General features: G+C 50.1%; 1 protein-coding gene across 1 annotated transcript in view; it reads right to left on the bottom strand.

Moving 5' to 3' along the window:
* PAPPA (pappalysin 1) overlaps nt 1-18795 on the bottom strand; it is a 271571-nt gene that overhangs the window by 94886 nt on the left and 157890 nt on the right. Inside the window, exon 10 of the mRNA XM_055427748.2 lies at nt 18421-18614. Coding sequence (XP_055283723.1) covers nt 18421-18614 — 194 coding nt within the window. The remainder of the gene's footprint in view (nt 1-18420; nt 18615-18795) is intronic.

Genomic DNA, 18795 nt, shown 5'->3' with positions numbered 1-18795 from the left:
CCGTTCCCCCACCTCCTGCCCAGGACAGACATCCTTCGCCCAGGCCTGCTGCCTCCCTGACTGCAGACTCACCCAGGCTCAGGACTGGCCCAGGAGGTGGGCCTATCTGCCGCCGCTGAACTTGGCTTTTCGCTCACTGAGGGCAAGCATGAGGCCTTACTTGCTACCTCTTTAATAAGCGCAGGTCGTTTAGTCGCTGAGATGTATATGACTCTTGCGACCCCGTGGACTGTAGCCCGCCAGGCTCCTCTGTCCGTGGGATCTTCCAGGCAAGGATCCTGGAGTGGGTGGCCATGCCCTTCTCCAGGGCATCGTCCCGACTCAGGGACTGAACCCGGGTCTCCTGCATTGCAGGCAGATTCTTTATCAACTGAGCTACCAGGAGAAAGCCTAAAGTAAGCACTAAGCTAGTTGAATAAAGAATAAACTGACACCAATCACAGGGATGTTATTGATCCTTAATATGTATCAGGCGTCCAACACGAGCTCCACATGCCCAGTCTCCACGAAGGTGACATGGACACCAAGTGCTCTGCCTCTGGCTCAGGGCCTCTTTCAGCGGCTGTGGAACACTGTGGCCCTCTCCTGCCTGGGCCCTATTCCCCACTCACTGCTCGGGCCCTCCTGATCGCCTTCCTGTGCTCCTTCCTCCCAACTGGCCCTCTGAATAGAACACACAAAATATCTTCAAAGGTATTCATAAATGAGGTTAACATTACATGATACACACACACACACACACACACTTTCAATCCCCTCATCCAACTTCCGTTAACACATTTCAATCTCCTCCTCCAGTCTCCATTTTACACACTTAGCAGTGAAAGAGTCCACGCGGCCACAAAGAGTCAGACACGCCTGAGCGACTAAGCTGCTGCTGTGACTAGAGAGAGAGGAACAGAGGCAGAGACGCAGACAGAAGGGGGGAGCCAGGCTTTCTCTCCTGACCACTAGAAACAGTGCTCACGTTCCCCCGGCCCTCAGAACAGCGTCCCCTTTGAAGCCTGCCTTAAAAAGACAGAAAGGGGAGGGGGAAGGCTGGATTGCTTTTCTTTCAGTCTCGGGATTTGTTATTTGTTGTGGACAGTTGAGCAAAGAAGCATTTCCTGTGTACAGGGCAGGTGCCTGGGGTGTAGCGTTACCTCCTCCTCTCGGCAGACCTCAGGGCCTCCCCAACCAGGAGGAGATAAGGTAACCTGGCATCAGATGTCCTCCAGCCTTGGGGCTCAGCTCCAGGGTGGCTACTACCTTGTGGCCCCCCAGAGTCTGTCCCTAACAAATTAGGCATTTCACACTCCTTGCTGCTGCTGCAAGTCGCTTCAGGCATGTCTGACTCTGCGACCACATAGACAGCAGCCCACCAGGTTCCTCTGTCCATGGGAGTTTCCAGGCAAGAGTACTGGAGTGGGTTGCCATTTCCTACTCCATCACACTCCTTAGGGGTCTAATATCCTCCTGGCCCACAACTCCCACATGTGTCTGGAATCCTATGATTTGGGGCACAAGACCCAGGCCTGATCAAATGGTCCTGGAAAAGACACCTAGGTTCTCAAGGGGAAAAGTGCAAAGACGTCACTTAAAACACCACTGTCACACAGCATCCTGACATTTTGACAGGTGAGGAAACCAACTTTCTTAGAAAAGAAATGGTTCGGAGTCACAGAATTGATTCTTGGGAACCACTCACTCAATGGCCTAATTTTACAGACAGACACTCAGGACTTCTAAGGGACAGAAATTGGATGCCCCAACCTTCTTCTAAGGGAAAAGTGTTTATGCAAGGGGCCTCAGAAGGTGTCCATGATAAATGGCAAAGACAAAGCACACTTTCTTTGCCAACATCTAAACCAACAACTAAGCACAGATCCTCTCCTTCCTACGTAAGGCAGGAATTGCCATCCTCACCTGTTCTCCAGGTAGGGGGCCTGAGTTTCAAAGGGGACCGATGGCATCCCTTAGCCACATCCATCAGGACTGTGAAGTCCGGGTCTGATTCCCGCCAGCAGTACGACAAATCTGCCTCCTTTGATACAGATGAGGAAACCGAGACCCACCCAGGATAAATGGTGATCTGCAGAAAGGCGATGGTGATGGCAGTGATGGTGAGCATTCTCCTGCTTTCACCGCCATCAACTCCATCCTCGTGTCACTGTGAAAGGAAGAGTCCTATTACCCGTTTTCAGGCGGGAAAACTGAGGCCAAGGGGGAGGAAGAAACGATCACCATGGCAGTGGGAGTGCTCATAACAAAAGGACACGGGGCAGCCACTGACTTTGTACAACATGGGGGTTCTCGCCACAGCGACCCTCGGGGTCAGCACCATCTCCCATCTCCCGGACAGCAGAGCCAGGCCTCAGGCGTGCTCAGCACCGGAACCTACCCACCCTTTTCAAGGAGGCGCTGGGCAGGGGGCTCGGGCTCCTCCAGCTAGTAAATCCTCTAACAAGGGAGAGTGATTAGTGTCGGATGTGGCGGTCGGCTTTTGTGCGGCTGACAACTTGTCCCTTTAGACACCGGGCTGGGCTCATTTCACGGGGGCCCTCCGCAGGCCCACTCCCGGCTCCGTAATTACGCCATTCACCAGTCACCCAGGCCTGCCTCTGAACTCCTGACCCGGCACTGAAAGACTTGGGATCTCATTACTAATCTCTTAAGCCACCTAGTCCTCCAAAATACATCCATTTAAGTTGGAGGCCAAGGCTTCAGGGGTGGGAGCCAGAGAGAGGGAAAGTCCAGCAGAGGCCCTTCTCATGACATGGCCTTGGGCCTGCTCTGGGGCCTGGGGCCAGAGCCACAGGGCAGCCGGCCTGGTTGGCTGGCTTGCGGCAGGACAGGCCTTCCTGAGGCTCGGGACTCGGCTCAGACACTAGGCTTTGGGATGGGAAGGGCATCTGGACCCACCTGTTTGTAATTTCAGGGGTGCGGGTAGAGGATGAGGCCCATGTTTGTTTTAATTATTATTATTGTTGTTGGAAAGGGAGGGGAAAAAAATGAGCAGAAACTGCTAACATCTGGAGGCTGCCGTCCAGTTTACGTAATCTCCTGAAGCCGAGGAGGGACACGGGATCCCCAGCCAGATGGTCCGTGGGTGACTTCACGGTACATGCGTCTCCTCCGGCAGTTAAGATGCTGACAGAGTTAGAAGAGTGGGTTGTGGGACCTTCTTAAAATTCTTGAGGGGTGAGGGACGAGGCTTGGGGGGGCTCCCAGAGATCTCAGTTTTCTTTTGGAACACTCAGTTTTGCTCTGGCCGAAGCTCACGTCCTTCTTATGTTTCTCTCTTGTTCATTCATTCACACACTTATTCAATATACACTGACATGACACTTACTATGAGTTAGGATCCTTATCTCATGATGTCGAAGGAAAATGCATCCCAGAGAAGGGGAAAAAGGCCATAAAGATAAAATCCCTTCCCTGAAAGAGGTCCCAGACCCGGGTGGAGGGGGGTATGGAGGGTAAACGATGATGCCAGCAAGCACCCATCCAACAACGTGGTGGGCTCTTTGCTCAAGGTTTGGGCAGGCTGAGAGGAGCTTGGAAAAAGAAGTTCCCAGACAATCCACGCCCGAGTGCCAGGCCTGAAATGATGAATCTTAATATCAAGAGGCTGGAGAGCAAGGGCTGGAGGAAAAAAAAAGGCGAGAGAAGGAGAAAAACTGGGCCACAGCTGAGCCATGACAAACCCAGTTTCCCAGATGATGTCAATAGCAGAAGCATGAAGGATAAAGTTCGAGATGTAGAATTTTGCTGCAAACACAATTCTGAGGACATTAGTAATTTTTAAAAATCACATTGCTAAATTTATGTGTTTCCAAATCTCTTTAAAAAAAAATTTTGTACTGAAAGCAATGAATGACATTTCATGAATTCTAGGTCAGGATATAAGCAGCCTAGACTCTGGAAGAGACAAAGAGGGTGCTGTTATCTTCAACTGGAATGTGCAGTCAAATCGGGATCGAAACCCAAGATACTGGCAGCGTGAGGTGAAAATTCAGAGGCATTGCCAGCCTCCAATATGAATCCTGAAGCAACATGAATCCGACATGTATTTCAGAGTTTGGGGGCACTGTCAGCTTTAAAACAGGACTTTCCGTATGGAAACACTTCCAGTTCTAGACCAGAATACCAGGATATTGTTAATTCTAGTAATAGGGCCAAGCAATGCCATCTGCTCTAAATCCAGTACCCCGAAATGCCTGTCAGAAAATCAGACACCAAAGACGGAGAACACAGATCCAGTGAACTGTACTCTCAAGTGCCCTGTCTATAGGCTCGGGAGTGGAACTGGGAGACACGGCCAACTGAGGAGCAAAGCACTGAACGTGGAAATCTCCAACACAGCTCAGAGCTACTCGGACTCACACAGGCTGTCTGAGGAAGCCTCCAGACTGCTCCTTCGCCTACTCTGGGATCTCTGAGATGTGCACGGGTTAATCAGGGAAACGGTGACCGTGTCCAAACGTGGTGCCCGGTCACTGAAACCCTCGGTTAAGCATAGTTGAGCAGTGGTTAATGGCAGTCTTGACCACACTGGCCTATTCTAGAAAGGTCAAGGGAGTGATTTTTCACTTAAAAACAGCTGTGCGTTAAAAGAACAAGACTTTCTCAAGTTCATAAAACTAGGAGTTTCCAGGGTGTTTTGGTGTTGTTTACTCCCTCCCCCTTCTTCATCGTCTACTTTCCAAGATGTGTGTGTCCCAAGCTGTCACCAGGATGAAGGACGAGTCACACTGCCTGCAGGGAGCCCCGCTCAGTGCCCAGGTCACGCAGAGCGCCTTGTCTTGGGTTCAGCCCTTCGCCACAGACCTCAGGGTTTTCTGATCCCCTCCAGTCACCCAGGGAGGAAGTGCTAGAAAGCACCAAGTGCGTGCCTCTCCTCTTTGCTTTTGAAGAGCCGCAGCCCTTGTGGCAGGGCTGCTCCAGTTTGATTTCTCCAAGGAAGAGGCTCTGAAGGATGCCATGCTCTGATGCACACAAGGACCCGAGGACAGGGCTGGCATGTGCTTTTATCAGCGGCCTGCTGACCTTCCGGCCCAAAGAAGGGCTCACAGTCTGAAGGACGAGGGTGGCATCTTTCTCTGGCCTTCCTCTCCAGATTTCAGCAGGAGGGACAGTGACATGCAAATTGGGGGCTTTGCCCATCAAATGTCCAACGGACATTGCTGACTCCCATGTCCACCACCCCAGCTGCAGAGCCCTCTGGGGGACAGAGGCCATCTGCAGTGGTGCTCTCCCCCAGGGGGCCCTTGGCCGAGGCGGCACACATCTGCAAAAGAGCAGGGTGTTGAAGCAGCTGTTCTGAGACACGGTCCATAGGAACCTTCCCAGCACGATCTGGGATCCACAATATGACCTTCTCAACAATCCTACATCTGCCACTTGCCTGAACTCTCCATGAGCAGTGGAAGTCACACACACCCAAGAGATGCAGGCCAGAGTTCACTGACATCATGCCTGAATGCTCTAAGATGCTTCAGTTCCTCCACTGAAAAATCAAATGACGAGATCTACTTTGGAGGGTTGTTCCAGGGTTCAAAGATCCCTTCCACATGCAAGTGCTGACACACAGCCCTGCAAGCCAGAAACACAATTAACATTCCCCTCCACTGTCCGTTCCCACTTCTTTCCTCCTGGTTCTAGAAGAAGACAGTCCTGGGCATGAATTCTAGATTTCCCTGCCTCACCCCTAGCTGGTTGTAGAAACTTGGGTAAGTTATTAATACTTAACCTTTGTGAGTCCCAACTTAGTCCTCTGTAAACCAGTGAAAATTAGTCCCTACTTCCCTAAGGGGCTGGCGGGTGTAAATGTGCTGAAAACAGAGGTCTGACATGGAGTAATCACGCGGAAAGCCAGACCATTGGTGCTGCTATCACCGTTAGCTATCGTTATTACTATTATGCCCTTGGCATTACTGTCACTTATTATTATTTAGTCATTCCTTTGCATCTGCTCCTCATTTTTATTATCAAGTAACCATTGTGAGTCTCAGCTTAGTCCTCTGCAACCAGTGGAAGTTAGTCATTATCTCTTAGAGGGGTTGGCGGCTATAAATGTGTTATAACACTGTGAAACTCAGTGCTTTCCAGGTGGCAAACTCTGTTCTAGACCTGGCATACCTCAAGGTGTAAGATGGAGCCCAGCTACTTGGCAGTTCATGGGACACGTGGTATGGAAAGTCATAGACAAAGGCAGATGCAAAGTACTGATAAAAGGCCACTTATGCTGGGCCATGGATGATTCAGAGAGTATCAGAGAGTGAGGGCTCCACATGGACTGGAATGGTCAAAAGAGGCCACGTGAAAGAGGAGCTGGTTGAAGCAGACCCTGAAAGATAGTTAAGCTTTAAATGAGAGGACTTCCCTGGTGGTCCAGTGGTTAAGAATCGCCTGCCCAGGCGGGAGACCAAGGTTCCATTCCAGGGGCCGGGAAGATCCCACATGCCACGAAGCTGCTGTGCTGTGAATCACTATTTTGAGCCACAACTACTGAAGCCCACGCTCTAGGGCTGGGGTGCTGTAAGTACCGAGCCTACACGCTGCAAGTACTGAGCCTGCCCACTCTGGAGCCCATTTTCCATAACAAGGGCAGACAGTACAATGAGAAGCCTGAATACCACAATGAAGAGTAGCCCTGCTCACCTAGAGAAAGCCTGTGCAGAGCAACGGAGACCCAGCACAGTCAAAAATAAATAAATCATTTTTTTTTCAAGGTGGATGAATGAAGGATGATGTTTCCATGTAGAGACATGGAAACTCCAAAGTCTGTCTGGGGATTGCAAATGGGTCCATTCTGTCTGGAAGGTTCATGTCTAATAAACCTGTTAGACAACAGGCTGTGAGGAAAAGCTGAGGGAAACACTGTGGAAGGACTTACCTGCTAAGACTGGGATTTTATACGCCATGGGGAACACGCGTATAAATATAAATAAATATAGATCTTTCACAAGCGAGAGATCCCTGAGACCAATATTTATTGTGAACTACGGAAAAGGTACTACAAAAGGAAAAATCCTCCAATAAAGATACGTGCTTACGTAATGATTTAAGATGATGTATTACAAAAAAATAAGTATGTCATATTTCACTTTGGGAACAAAAGAAGTGTTACTCCAAAAAAAAAAATTTTTTTTGGGAGAAGTAGTGTGTCCACTGGAAAGCACGTGGGCTGTGGAGCCTGAAAGCACTGGCTTCACTCCTGTTCCACCACTTGGAGGAAGGGTTCTTTTGCTTCCCCATCTGTGAAATGGGAACACAGTTTTTCCTAGAATATAAGGATTTAATGCCATAACCAAAGTGAATCTGTGTAGACAGCAGTTATTACAAGCCAAGCAATGTTCCACGTGTTCTTTGTGTGACATTTTCTAGAATACTCCCAATTGCCAGTTCATCTCCCTGTTTTACAGATGGGAAGACTGAGGTAGAGAGAGACTACGGCCGCTCTGGGTCTCACGATAGGTGGCAGCACAAGGGTGTGCTAGATTAGAACAGCTCCAATGGGGGGGCGGGCACAGCGTCTGCCTGTGGCTATTTAATTTTAAATGCATTAGTTTAGTTCCTTAGTGCCCTGAGCCACATCTCCAGGGCTCAGTACAATAGGTGGCGAGGGGCAGTAGTGCCAGGATAGAACACCTCCACTGTCACCAGAAGTCCTACCAGAGAACGGACCTGGAGGCTGGCTCTCCACCCTGACCCAGTTCCACTTTCTCTGGCACATAAACTGACCACAGCTCCCCAGTGCGTGTCAGTTTCTCTCCTTCCTGCATGGCTCGGCATTGCTTTTCTCTTCCCAGACCCCTTGCCCCAGGCAGCTGTGTTGCAGACCTGGGCATCACCCTGGCAGTAGCCACCATTCCTGAGAGCAGTATCCTGACAGCAGGCCACATCTCTCCCAAACTCATGTCTCTTTCCCAAGATGGAGACAAATGCAGGCTTCAGGCAAGCATCCCCTTCCACCAGCTGGATGTATGGGTCCAGTTTGGGAAAGGTCTCAGGGCGGGCAGGAGCCCCCCAGGGAAGACTTTGCTGGACCACCCTGGCACAGAAGCTTGCCCCTCACCTTGGGTACCTGTCACATGGTTCTCTGAGTCCATTTCTCCCTGAAAAATGAACACGCTACAAATATATCCTGGTACATGAATCTGGCCAAAGAATTCGGTGAGTTTAAAAAAAATCTGTGTCTGGAATGATGAAGGGGACAGAAAGATCTTTTTGGTATGATTCTATAGATAACAGGCTTCCCAGGTGGCACGGTGGTAAAGGACCCTTGTGCCAGTGCAGGAGGTGCAAGAGACACACATTTGATCCCTGCTTCGGGAAGATCCCCTGGAGAAGGAAATGGCAACCCACTAATCCACTCCAGTATTCTTGCCTGAAAAATTTCATGGACAGAGGAACCTAGCAGGCTACAGTCCATGGGGTCGCAAAAGTGAGACACGACTGAGAGACTGAGCATGCAGCTTCTATAGACCGCCTAGGTTAATTTTTAAAAGTAAGGATGTTGGGGTGGAGAGTGGCAGGCAGGGGGTTGCAAAACAAACAAATGAACACACACACCCCCCAGAAGCAAAATGCTGTGCACAACCAACATCCAATCTCCTCAGACCCCCATCCTTCGGGCCTGGCTTGAGAAAGTTTACTTCCAGACTTGGAGAAATGAGCATGTGGTTTTGGGGACAGAATCCAACACCGCCGAAGCCGTGGGTTCAGCAAGCTCGACCGGCAGCTGCTTCCTAAGCGTATTACGGTCTCGGAGAGCAAACGCTGTTTACATATTTGACATGTTTCTTGGGTACAGGACATGAAACTAAATTATACAGCAAAGACCATGCTGGCTAAACACCGGTGCCCCCACTTAAAAGAACAAAAATAATTTAAAAAAACAAAAAGAAGAGAAAATGAAAGACAAGGATGGAGTTGCGTCTTGAGGGAGCCTAAGTAGAAAGCAAGGAAGGAGGCAAGGGGTCTGGTCCTGAAGGGATGAGGAGGAGGGACGATGCAGAGAATACAGACAGCAAGATGGGAGAGGGGTGGGCTGAGAGATGCAGGAAAGACAAAGGCCTGGGGATCTTGCAGGAGGGGTTGTGGTGTGAACTGGCCCGGCCGTGTCTGCTCTCCGCAGAGAGCCAGTGGAAGCCGCCCCAAACCACAAAGCCTGGCTTGTTCTTGGGCTGCAAGACAGGAGTCGACTGGCAAGCGAGAGCCTTCTCTGCTCCACGAAGTACCTTCCTGGTAACCCGTGCGTGTCTGCTGCACAGGCCAACACACTCTTCCCCATCAATGTATGTGTCTCTAAGAATAACTCCACATGCCTGCATATACCACAGTGGTTTGCCCAAGTTTCTCTTTCCTTCTTAGAAGTACCTGTGTCAGGGTTCCCTGTCCTCCAAGGATACTACAGATGACTTGAGGGTAGTGGTTGAACTCTTCATCTCAGCCTCGGCTCCCTGCTGAAAAGGATGCTCTAGACACTGTGAAAGATTGAAGGCCAGAGGAGAAGGGGACACAGAGGATGAGATGGTTGGATGGCATCACCGGCTCCATGGACATGAGTTTGAGCAAGCTCCGGGGGTTGGTGATGGACAGGGAGGCCTGGTGTGCTGCAGTCCATAGGGTCGCAAAGAGTTGGACACGACTGAGTGGCTGAACTGAATGGAGAAATACTTGGTTCACAATAAGACTGTAGTGGATTTTGAATCCAAATATCAGAATCACTTTCTAACAGATAGGGATCGAGGGGTTTAGGGAATTTATTTCATCACAGCCAAATCTTACGTGAAATAAGACCAAGAGACTCTCAAAGGCTCTCTCTGCTTAGATTTCTGTAGTCCTAAAGAGTGTTTCTTTAAAAATAACAACACAGAACTCAATATTTCCTCATTGGATCCCTCAGTTGCTAAAACTCCACGGACAGAAAGAAGCACTTCTTTAAGAAGTTTTTAGTTGATAGCAGAAGGAAAACTACATCTGTGGATCAACTGTCTCATCCTTGACAATCACCTGCCAGAGGAATGCTGTCACTCCTGTTCTATAGATTGGGTAGAGGCAAGGAGAACCGGCTTGCTTGGAGGGACAGAGTTGGTAATTGATGACCCTAGAATCAGAAGCCAGGTTGAGCTGATCCTACACCTCATTGGTTTTCTATAAAACTCTCATCACTCAAAGTTGGGGAGGCACAATCATGGCATCCAGCATTTCCTAAGTTTGAATAAAGCTTGAAACAGTGAACGACTTAAAAAGGGAGCAAAGAAGAGGGATGGAGGAGAGTCTGGTGGAGTCCTTCGCCGGGGTCATGAAAAATGTGATGGATTTAAACTCCTTCCCCCGCCGCCCCAGCCCACGTTTCCATGTCAAGTCCAGGATGCTATAGCCAGCAGGGCAAGGGGGTCCTTTCTGATGCAGGAACCGGCTTTCAGTCTTCTGGAGGGATCTCTGGGCGCCCACACCAATGGGACAGGCTGGGACAGACCAAAGGACTAGCTGATCTGTCTCCTTAGATGACTCACACACGTGCTCTTGAAAAATTATTCAGAAACCACCGAAAGAAAGCAGATCCCTTGGGTACTTGGGAAAACTGCTTGGAATCTTCTCTGACATTTTGGCGCATCCCCTTGGCCTCCCGCTTCCCCCACCACCAGCAGATGCTGTCCCATTTCACCAGCGAGGAGACCTGAACACTCCAGTGAAGGGACACGTCTCAGCAGGGACCTCAGCACTGGATACAGAGCCCACAGTTGCCCCTCCAGCCCTTTGCCAATACGAGCATCAGCAGAGAATGGCCCATCCATACAAAGTGTCCACATGGGGCTGTTTCAGTGCAATACCAGCAGCTGGTGCAAGGAAAGAAAGAAGTAGAAGAAAGCGTGGCATGGGCAAGACCGTCCACCTCCCATACGCATGGAAGGCAGCTCTTCACTCTAAGATGAGAAGCAAAACTTCTGAGTTTCATGAGGTGCTTCAAACCCCTCTTTCAGGAGGCGCTCCTAGAGGTCAGTCCTCATCCTCAAATAAGCATCTGACCTGTTGGCCCCCAGCTCACAACCTCAGAGAGGCTCCTCATCGCACTTGGAATAAAGTGTAGGGAGTTCCCTTGTCCAGTGGTTAAGACTCTACACGCCCAGGGCAGGGGGCCTGAGTTCAATCCCTGATCAGGGAGCTGGATCCTCCATGCCAGAGAGTTTGTGAGCACAGCTAAAGATCCCGCATGTCCCAGTAACGACCCAAGATCCCGGGAGCCACCACCGAGACCTCGTGCAGCCCATAAATAAGGGAAGTCCAAATTTCAAACATCGGAAGGTGGTTCCCACGTCATCTTCATAGCCCCTCTCTCTTGACATCCCCTGGATCTCATTTTGTATTTCCCCCTGAATTTCTTATTGAACTTTTGTTGGATGCCTGTCTCCCTAGATCTTCCTTTCAACACCCCTCCACTACCCCAGATTATTCTTCCAGTCACAGCGCAGCGATCACACCCAGAGGAAATATTCACCCACCCTCCCCTCGGCTCCCCAGTCCCAGCACTTCCTACCCTGCACCATGGGTGCCAGTGGAAAGATCTCTTGCCCTTATGTCCAGAGAACCCAGTGGATTTCTGCTCCCTTCCTCTGGACACAAGGATGCAGGAGACACAGATAAATGGTCCCTGCATCCTGGGCCTAAGACTTGGTGGCATCAAGGAACGCACATCTCTTGTGATTCCCTTACAAACATCTCAAGGTTTCCTGGATAGAGCACAGGCTTTTGTGACAAACCTGCAAATGGAGCGAAGTTTCCCCTTCCACCTATAACTGTCCTGTTGGTGTTTTCCTTCATGTTCTTTCCCATAACCCATTAATCATTAGCCATGGAGCCAGAAATCTACACTCAGGGTTCAGCAACTTGAAACATTTCCTGAGCTTCTCCCATACTGTCATGAACGTGTTTTAAGTGATTTTCTGGAAAGGGCAACATTGAACCTGAAAGAACGACTGCCCCTACGTGGAGACTTTGGAGGCATGGCAGAAACAGTGGGGCCACACTGGGGGTCCTGGAGCGGCGGTTCCCACTTTGCTCGAGGTCCGTGAATGCACACTAGGCAAGAAACCACGCCAACAGCAGGCGTTCTCACCTGTTCTCCAGTGTCAGCCACGGAAGCGGGCACGAGCTGACTCGTCCTGCACCCGGGCTCCTGTGACGAACCCCACGACATGAATCCTGGTTCTGCCGTGGTCTCTCAGAAGGGCACGCCCCCCAAACTAGTCAGTCCCTCGGCTCTCAGAGCCCTACTGTCCCAATCTGTCAGATGAGAGCAGCGATTCCTAATTTTGCAGTAGCTTAAGTCGAATTCAAGGAATTTGATGCGGAGCCTAACTGAACTTGGAAAATATTATTTTTATAATTTGTCCAGGACCTTCTGAAAGTGGGCAAAGGACTTTTCCATCCCTACACGCTGGCTTTCATCCCTGCTGGCTGAGTAAGCTGATAGCAGTGTGGTTTCTTCCTCAGGGAAACTCCCTCTGAATCTCAGACTCTTGGGTCTTGGCTGCTATTTCTAGCTGGTCACACCCTCCCATGGAATAGTGAGCACTCTGAGGGCTCCGACAGGACCAGCGCTTCTCTGGAGTTTCGCAAAGTGCCTGCTCTAGCCCTGAGTGTGCAGGAAACATTTGTTAATGCAACTGTGCTTATTCACCCAACCAAACGCCAACTGAGTTTCTGTACTGCGTGGCTCGCTGGAAGGAGGGTGCAGAGAGGAGGCCTGACACCCACCGAAGAGGAAATGAACACGCACTACCCGATACATGGGAAACGAACAAAGCAACCACCAGGACAAACAGTGCTAAACTTTTTCTCTGCATTCAGCCCCTTAATCCCCACCAAACAGATGCCACCATTCTCTCTTTCCAGAAGAGAAAACTGAGGTTCCTGGAGGAATAACTGGCTCAAAATTCCCAAATAAAAAGAAAAGCTATGAGGGCAGAGCCACCTCAGGACGATTTCCACTTGACCCCACGGATGGCTGTGTTTTCTACCTGCTTACACTCCTCAGGGCAGGATTCCTTCACATGTCCACTTAGTCAAATGCATGAGTCAACAAATCCATCAAGACAAATTATGATTTGTATTTTAATAGAGGCACACCATGTTCTGGATACGCCAAGGAACAGGTAATAGCGATTCTCAGTGAGGTGGCACAGGATCGGTATGTCTAGGGTCAGTGGATGCAAAGTCAGAATCAGTCACAAAGGAAGGCGAGATGCCCAGGTCTTCCTGTGTGACCACCAGTTCAGCCTGAGTGCCTCGTGATGGCAGCTTACTGCATCACAGGCACTCCATCTCATTGGGGATAGCGCTCGTTCTAAGCAAGATTGTCTTTACTTTGGCTCTGAAACTACAGCCCTGGAAATACTTAGTTTAAATGTTACCCTCAAAGGATCAACCAAATACATTGGTTGGTTGACTGCAGGTCCATAATCCCTGGGAGAGCACTGTGCATTCCGATAGCCTTTGCATCTCCATCACCTCCTTTTCGGGAGGAGGGAGGGGACTGTTTGGACAGGAGGAACCTGGCTTGGGTAGAAATGCAGTGGGGGGGGGGCGGGCGGGGGCAGGATGAAGGAATCTCTGCATCTCACTTTGGCAGCTTGTGGTGTAAAGCCCCAGAGAAATGTGAGACCTGAAGACCAAATAAGAACAAGACGGGACCTTTGCAAACACTTAAACCAAACTGTGCTGTTTCCCAGAAGGGAGATAACTCTGTACTTTCAACGTGTTCCATTTTTGTTCTGTCTCAGGGACCTCTTGGATTCCAGCAGGGCCGGGAAGGTGCACGGCCAAAACATCCCAAGAATGTCTCTTATTATAGGATACTCAGGGAGGTTTGATGCTTCTGATAACATTTGGATAGAAGACTCGATGCTCGATGTTCGGGGCAGAGGAGCTTAGCACTAGCCCAATTTGGGCCTCTTGTTTGAGGGGGGTGGACAAGCAAGACAGGGGACTTTGAGAAGTAGAGGGTTCATGCAAAGATGGAAATGGAAATTTTAATCATTTCCTAGACTCATCTAGCACAGAGAGGGTGGTGTCACCGCAGTGGCCACAGTGACGCCTGCCTGCTGGCTCTGACAGGGCTACTCCTCTCAGGAGCATCCTCACACTATGGTCGTGCACACTCACAGGGTCGAGGTTGAGTCTCCTTCTTCTTTGGTTTCTTCCATGGCCTCCAGCACAGAGCCAGGAACATAACTCCAATAAACACCTGCATTTATCATTTTTGCAGCATCAAGGGAAATACAGAGATCAGGACAATCCTGACTTATAAAGAAGAAACGGACGTGGCCGTGGTCATTTCGTCACTCTCCAAGTGACCAGAGTGTCCTAGTGAACAGCAGGGTACCAGCAACAGGGACGCCTGGACAGGGAGCAGCCTGAGCTCATCTGTGGGCAGTGCCTGGGAGACTTTTGCTGTTGTTGTTCAACAGCTAAGTTGTGTCTGACTCTTTGTGACCCCATGGACTGCAGCACACCAGGCTTCCTTGTCCTTCACAAACTCCTGAAGTTTGCTGAAATTCATGTCCATTGAGGTGGTGATGCCATCCAACCATCTCATCCTCCGTCGCCCCCTTCTCCTCCTACCCTCAATCTTTCCCAGCATCAGGGTCTTTTTCAATGAGTCGGCTCTTTGCATCAGGTGGCCAAAGAATTAGAGCTTCAGCTTCAGCATCAATCCTTCCATGAATATTCAGGGTTGATTTCCTTCAGGATTGACTGGTTGGATCTCCTTGCAGTCCAAAAGACTCTCAAGAGTCTTCTCCAGCACCACAGTTTGAAAGCATCAATTCTTCGGTGCTCAGCCTCCTTGACAGTCCAACTCTCACATACATACAAAACTACTGAAAAAGCCATAGCTTTGACTAGACGGACGTTTGTTCGCAAAGTGATTTCTCTGCTTTTTAATACGTGTCTAGGTTTGTCATAGCTTTCCTTCCAAGGAGCTTGCGTCTTTTATTTCATGGCTGAAGTCACCGTCCGCAGTGATTTTGGAACCCAGGAAAATAAAATCGGTCACTACCTCCACTTTTCCCCCTTCCATTTGCCATGAATGAATGAGATTGGAAGCTATGATCTTAGCGTTTTGAATGTTGAGTTTTCAGCCAGCTTCTTCACTCTGCTCTTCCGCCCTCGTCAAGGGGCTCTTCAGTTCCTCCTCAAGCACCTCACGGAGCGTGCACAGTATTACCGACACGAAGATCGACCCATCACGGCTCTTTCCACCTGCCTCGCGGTGACATTTTTCAGGAACCCAGCTACTCCCCGCTCCTGAACAAGACCACACATCTCCACACTCCCAGGGTCGCCTTCCAGGAGAACCTTTCCACCCTAAATTTCCCACTGTGGGCTGTGTGACCTCGGGGAAACCACTCCACATCTCAGCTTCTCCAAGGTCAGCAGTGATTCTTCCCTTGAGGAATGGCGTGGGGGTGGTTATGAAGCATGTATGGGGGCCCGGCTCCGGGGCTGGTGGACCTCGACAGCCGCTGGTCCCCTCCCACTCTCTTCCCTGTGCTTCGGGATCGCTGTCTGGACCTGGGCTCCTGCATCTGCGAGGCCTGTTCCCGGAGGACGCTCGGTGTGTGTGTGAAAGACACAGAGAGAGAGGAGGAGGAAAGCGGAGGAGGAGTGTGTAACTGGGTTAAGGGAAGGGGAGGTGCTCACAGTGCATCCAAGAAGCCCACAGCTCCCGCTCTCAGGCCATCAACCTCCTCCCTGGAGGCCCTGACAGGGTGAAAATTAACCACCAGCCTCCTCTAGTCGCCGCGCAGGGTGATGAAGGCCATGGTTACGCTTCCTCCTCTTCTCTTGCTGTCAGAAGGCAGCTATGTCTACACTCCAGGAAGAGGCTTGACTCAGTCACACAGGCTGTACGTGCAGTGTGTGTGTGTGTGTGTGCGCGCACAGGTTGGCCTGTGCACGATGGGGATGGTGTGGGAATGGCTTCCAGGCACTCGCTTTGAGACAGGGAATTGGGGGGACTTTTGTTCTGCTGGACCCCAGACCTCCCGTCCGGCCCTGCACCCAGGCGGCACACACCTCCTCACCCCTGACCCTGTATTCTCCAGTGAGCTGATCTCATTATGGCAAATTTAGTTACAGCTGAAGCCTCCTTGTAACAAAGATTATGTCCAAGCCCAGAGTAATGGAACCTAGTCGATTTCATTAAAATAAAATTGGTTACAATGAATAATTCAATAGGATGATTTTGTTTCCTCATCTCCTCTTTGTAAATCGAAGAGCGAGTATTTATAATGATTTTTTTAAATTGGATTGTTGTTTAGGAAGAGATAATCACCCATGATTCCTGACAGCATCCCTCCCCCCCCCCCCCCCCCCCCCCCCCCCCGCTTCCCAGACTGGAATAATTGCCCGGGTGAAGTCTCTCTTCAAATGCTAAAACTGGAAAATTCTTTCTCTCCTTTTCTCACATTAGTAGCAATAACCTTTGGTGGTTTTTAAGCACAGCTGTTACCTCAACACTTGGTCATGTGAGATTCTGAGTGCGTTAATAATACCCTTGTTTGAATGATGTTTCTAAAACATTTCTAGGAACTGGATGGGCAGGGTTGCATCTGGAATGCCTGGCTCTATCACTGGCCAGTGCTGTTGTTCCTAAAGCAGGGCACTCCTTATGAGAAAGGTAGCAACGTGTGTGTTCATCTACAATTCATTAAACACACATTGCTTGAACTCCTGGTCTTCTCTAAATCTGTGATTGAAGATGGAGAACAAAGTAAATAAAACCTTACAACTCTTCTCCCAAAATTAGCAGCCTAAGGGGGGAGCCAGACATGGAAACAGGTCATTAGAGTTCAGAGCATGGCTGTCGCCCAAAATGAACTCAGCAAGTACAGAGGGGGCACGGGGAGGATGAGCGTAGGCAAGCAGTCATGCATTCGTCCTTCGTCCATGGACCCAGCTAGCACTGCACACGACAAACGTTAGGGAATACCTCGCTTACACTTCTTTCCATCCTCCTCAGAAACAGTCAGAGGCAAACGCGTACATAAAGAATCTGACGCAGGTGAACACAATCAGATAAGTGAACAATTGATCGAATAAACACTGTAAGTGAGGCTAGACCTTTTTGTGCCTCTCCCAGTGATTTTCCCTGGGCCCCAGAAGAAGGTCCCATGTCTCTTTCATCTAGAAACCAGGCCCCTACACCCTCGCCTCACCCCTCCACTGACCATGAGTCAGAGGAGCCATGTTAGAGAGGAACGGGGAGAAATCATGGCTCTCCTGCAAGGCCAGGTGGGAGGCTGGCCTCTGAAACGGCTGTGGGGCAGTGCGGTAGGAAGCGCTGACGTGTCTCTGGGAAACGAGTCTCGGAAGAAGGCAGGTGCACGCTGAGCAGGATAATTGGAAAGGGGACTCTGGGGACAGCAAGGCCATCCCTAGAATCACAGAAGCTCTGTTGGCCCCAATGCTCTCGCTCCCTCAACTAAGCTGATAGTCCCGTGGGGAAGAACCCTGGGACATAAATAGTGCATTCGGGAATGACGAATGAGTCACAGCTTTTGAGTGTTGGGAAGGTCCTTGGAGATCACCCAGTTCAACTACTCTCTAATTTAAAGATGGGGCAAATGGGGCCCGGAGAAGTGGGATGCCTAGTCCAAAGCCACACAGTGCATTCATGATGGAGATACCCATTCATGAGAGTGTGCTAGAGGACGTGACTTGACACCCTCCCCAGTCAAAAGTGAGACTCTCCCTGAGAATTTGCTCTTATACCATCGAATGCCAGTGGTATATCCAAAACGGAGTGCTTTCCCCAAATATGACTTCTAGTAGGAGACACAGGACAGTCATTACCCCTTCTGTGCTAATGTTTCTTGCCCTTAAAAACTCCAATTGCCGACAAACAAGTCTCACGAGACCTCAGAATTACATTTGGCTACTGGCAGCAACATGGATGGACCTAGAGATTATCGTATGCTGTCCAGGTTTGTCAAAGCTTTCCAGGAGATCAAATCAGTCACTCCTAAAGGAAATCAACCCTGAATATTCATTGGAAGGACTGATGCTGAAGCTCCAATACTTTGGCCACCTGATGCGATGAGATGACTCATTGGAAAAGACCCTGATGCTGGGAGAGATTGAAGGCAGGAGGAGAAGGGGACGAGGATGAGATGAGATGGTTGGATAGTATCATCGACTCAATGGATATGGGTTCAAACTGTGGGAGATAGTGAAAGTCAGGGAAGCCTGGAGTGCTGTAGTCCATGGGATTGCAAAGAGTCGGACACAACTTAGCGACTGAACCACAACAGAGGTATGGTCAAGTGGCCATGTCCAACGACACTGCCTTTGTGATGGGCGACCTTGAGGGGCAGAGCAGCAGTTTGGAATGTCTGCAGGAAATATCATGCATGGCTGGGCGCTCACCTGGGACGCTGCCGGTTGGCCGATGATGACCCAGCCTGGGCACTGCTGGTCTTGGTGGGACACTGTAGCATTGGATGCCCACTGGTCCAGGAACCCCTGGGGCGTGTAGACACCACAGTCCTTGATGCTGGTTTTTTGTTCAAACTCCTCACATACCCCGTCACCATCATGGAAATAGCACCGGCTGGGTTCATCTGCGGGAGACAGGCATAGAAGGGCCAGAACAGATCAGTGTTTGTTCTTTGGCCGTGGCTGCCATCAGCAGTTACGGAATCAGATAAACAGAATCATCAGCAAAGTCAAGCCCACTGCTGAGAGTCACTGCTGACTATCATTCAGGCTGTGAGTCGCTGATAGTCACCATTGACTGTTGTT

Source organism: Moschus berezovskii, chromosome 7 (genome assembly GCF_049115385.1).
Source record: "Moschus berezovskii isolate FMDL1 chromosome 7, NW_MosBer_1.0, whole genome shotgun sequence".
Taxonomy (NCBI): Eukaryota; Metazoa; Chordata; class Mammalia; order Artiodactyla; family Moschidae; genus Moschus; species Moschus berezovskii.
Note: the sequence above shows the minus strand (reverse complement) of the source record. Positions and strands in the feature narration are given on the sequence as shown.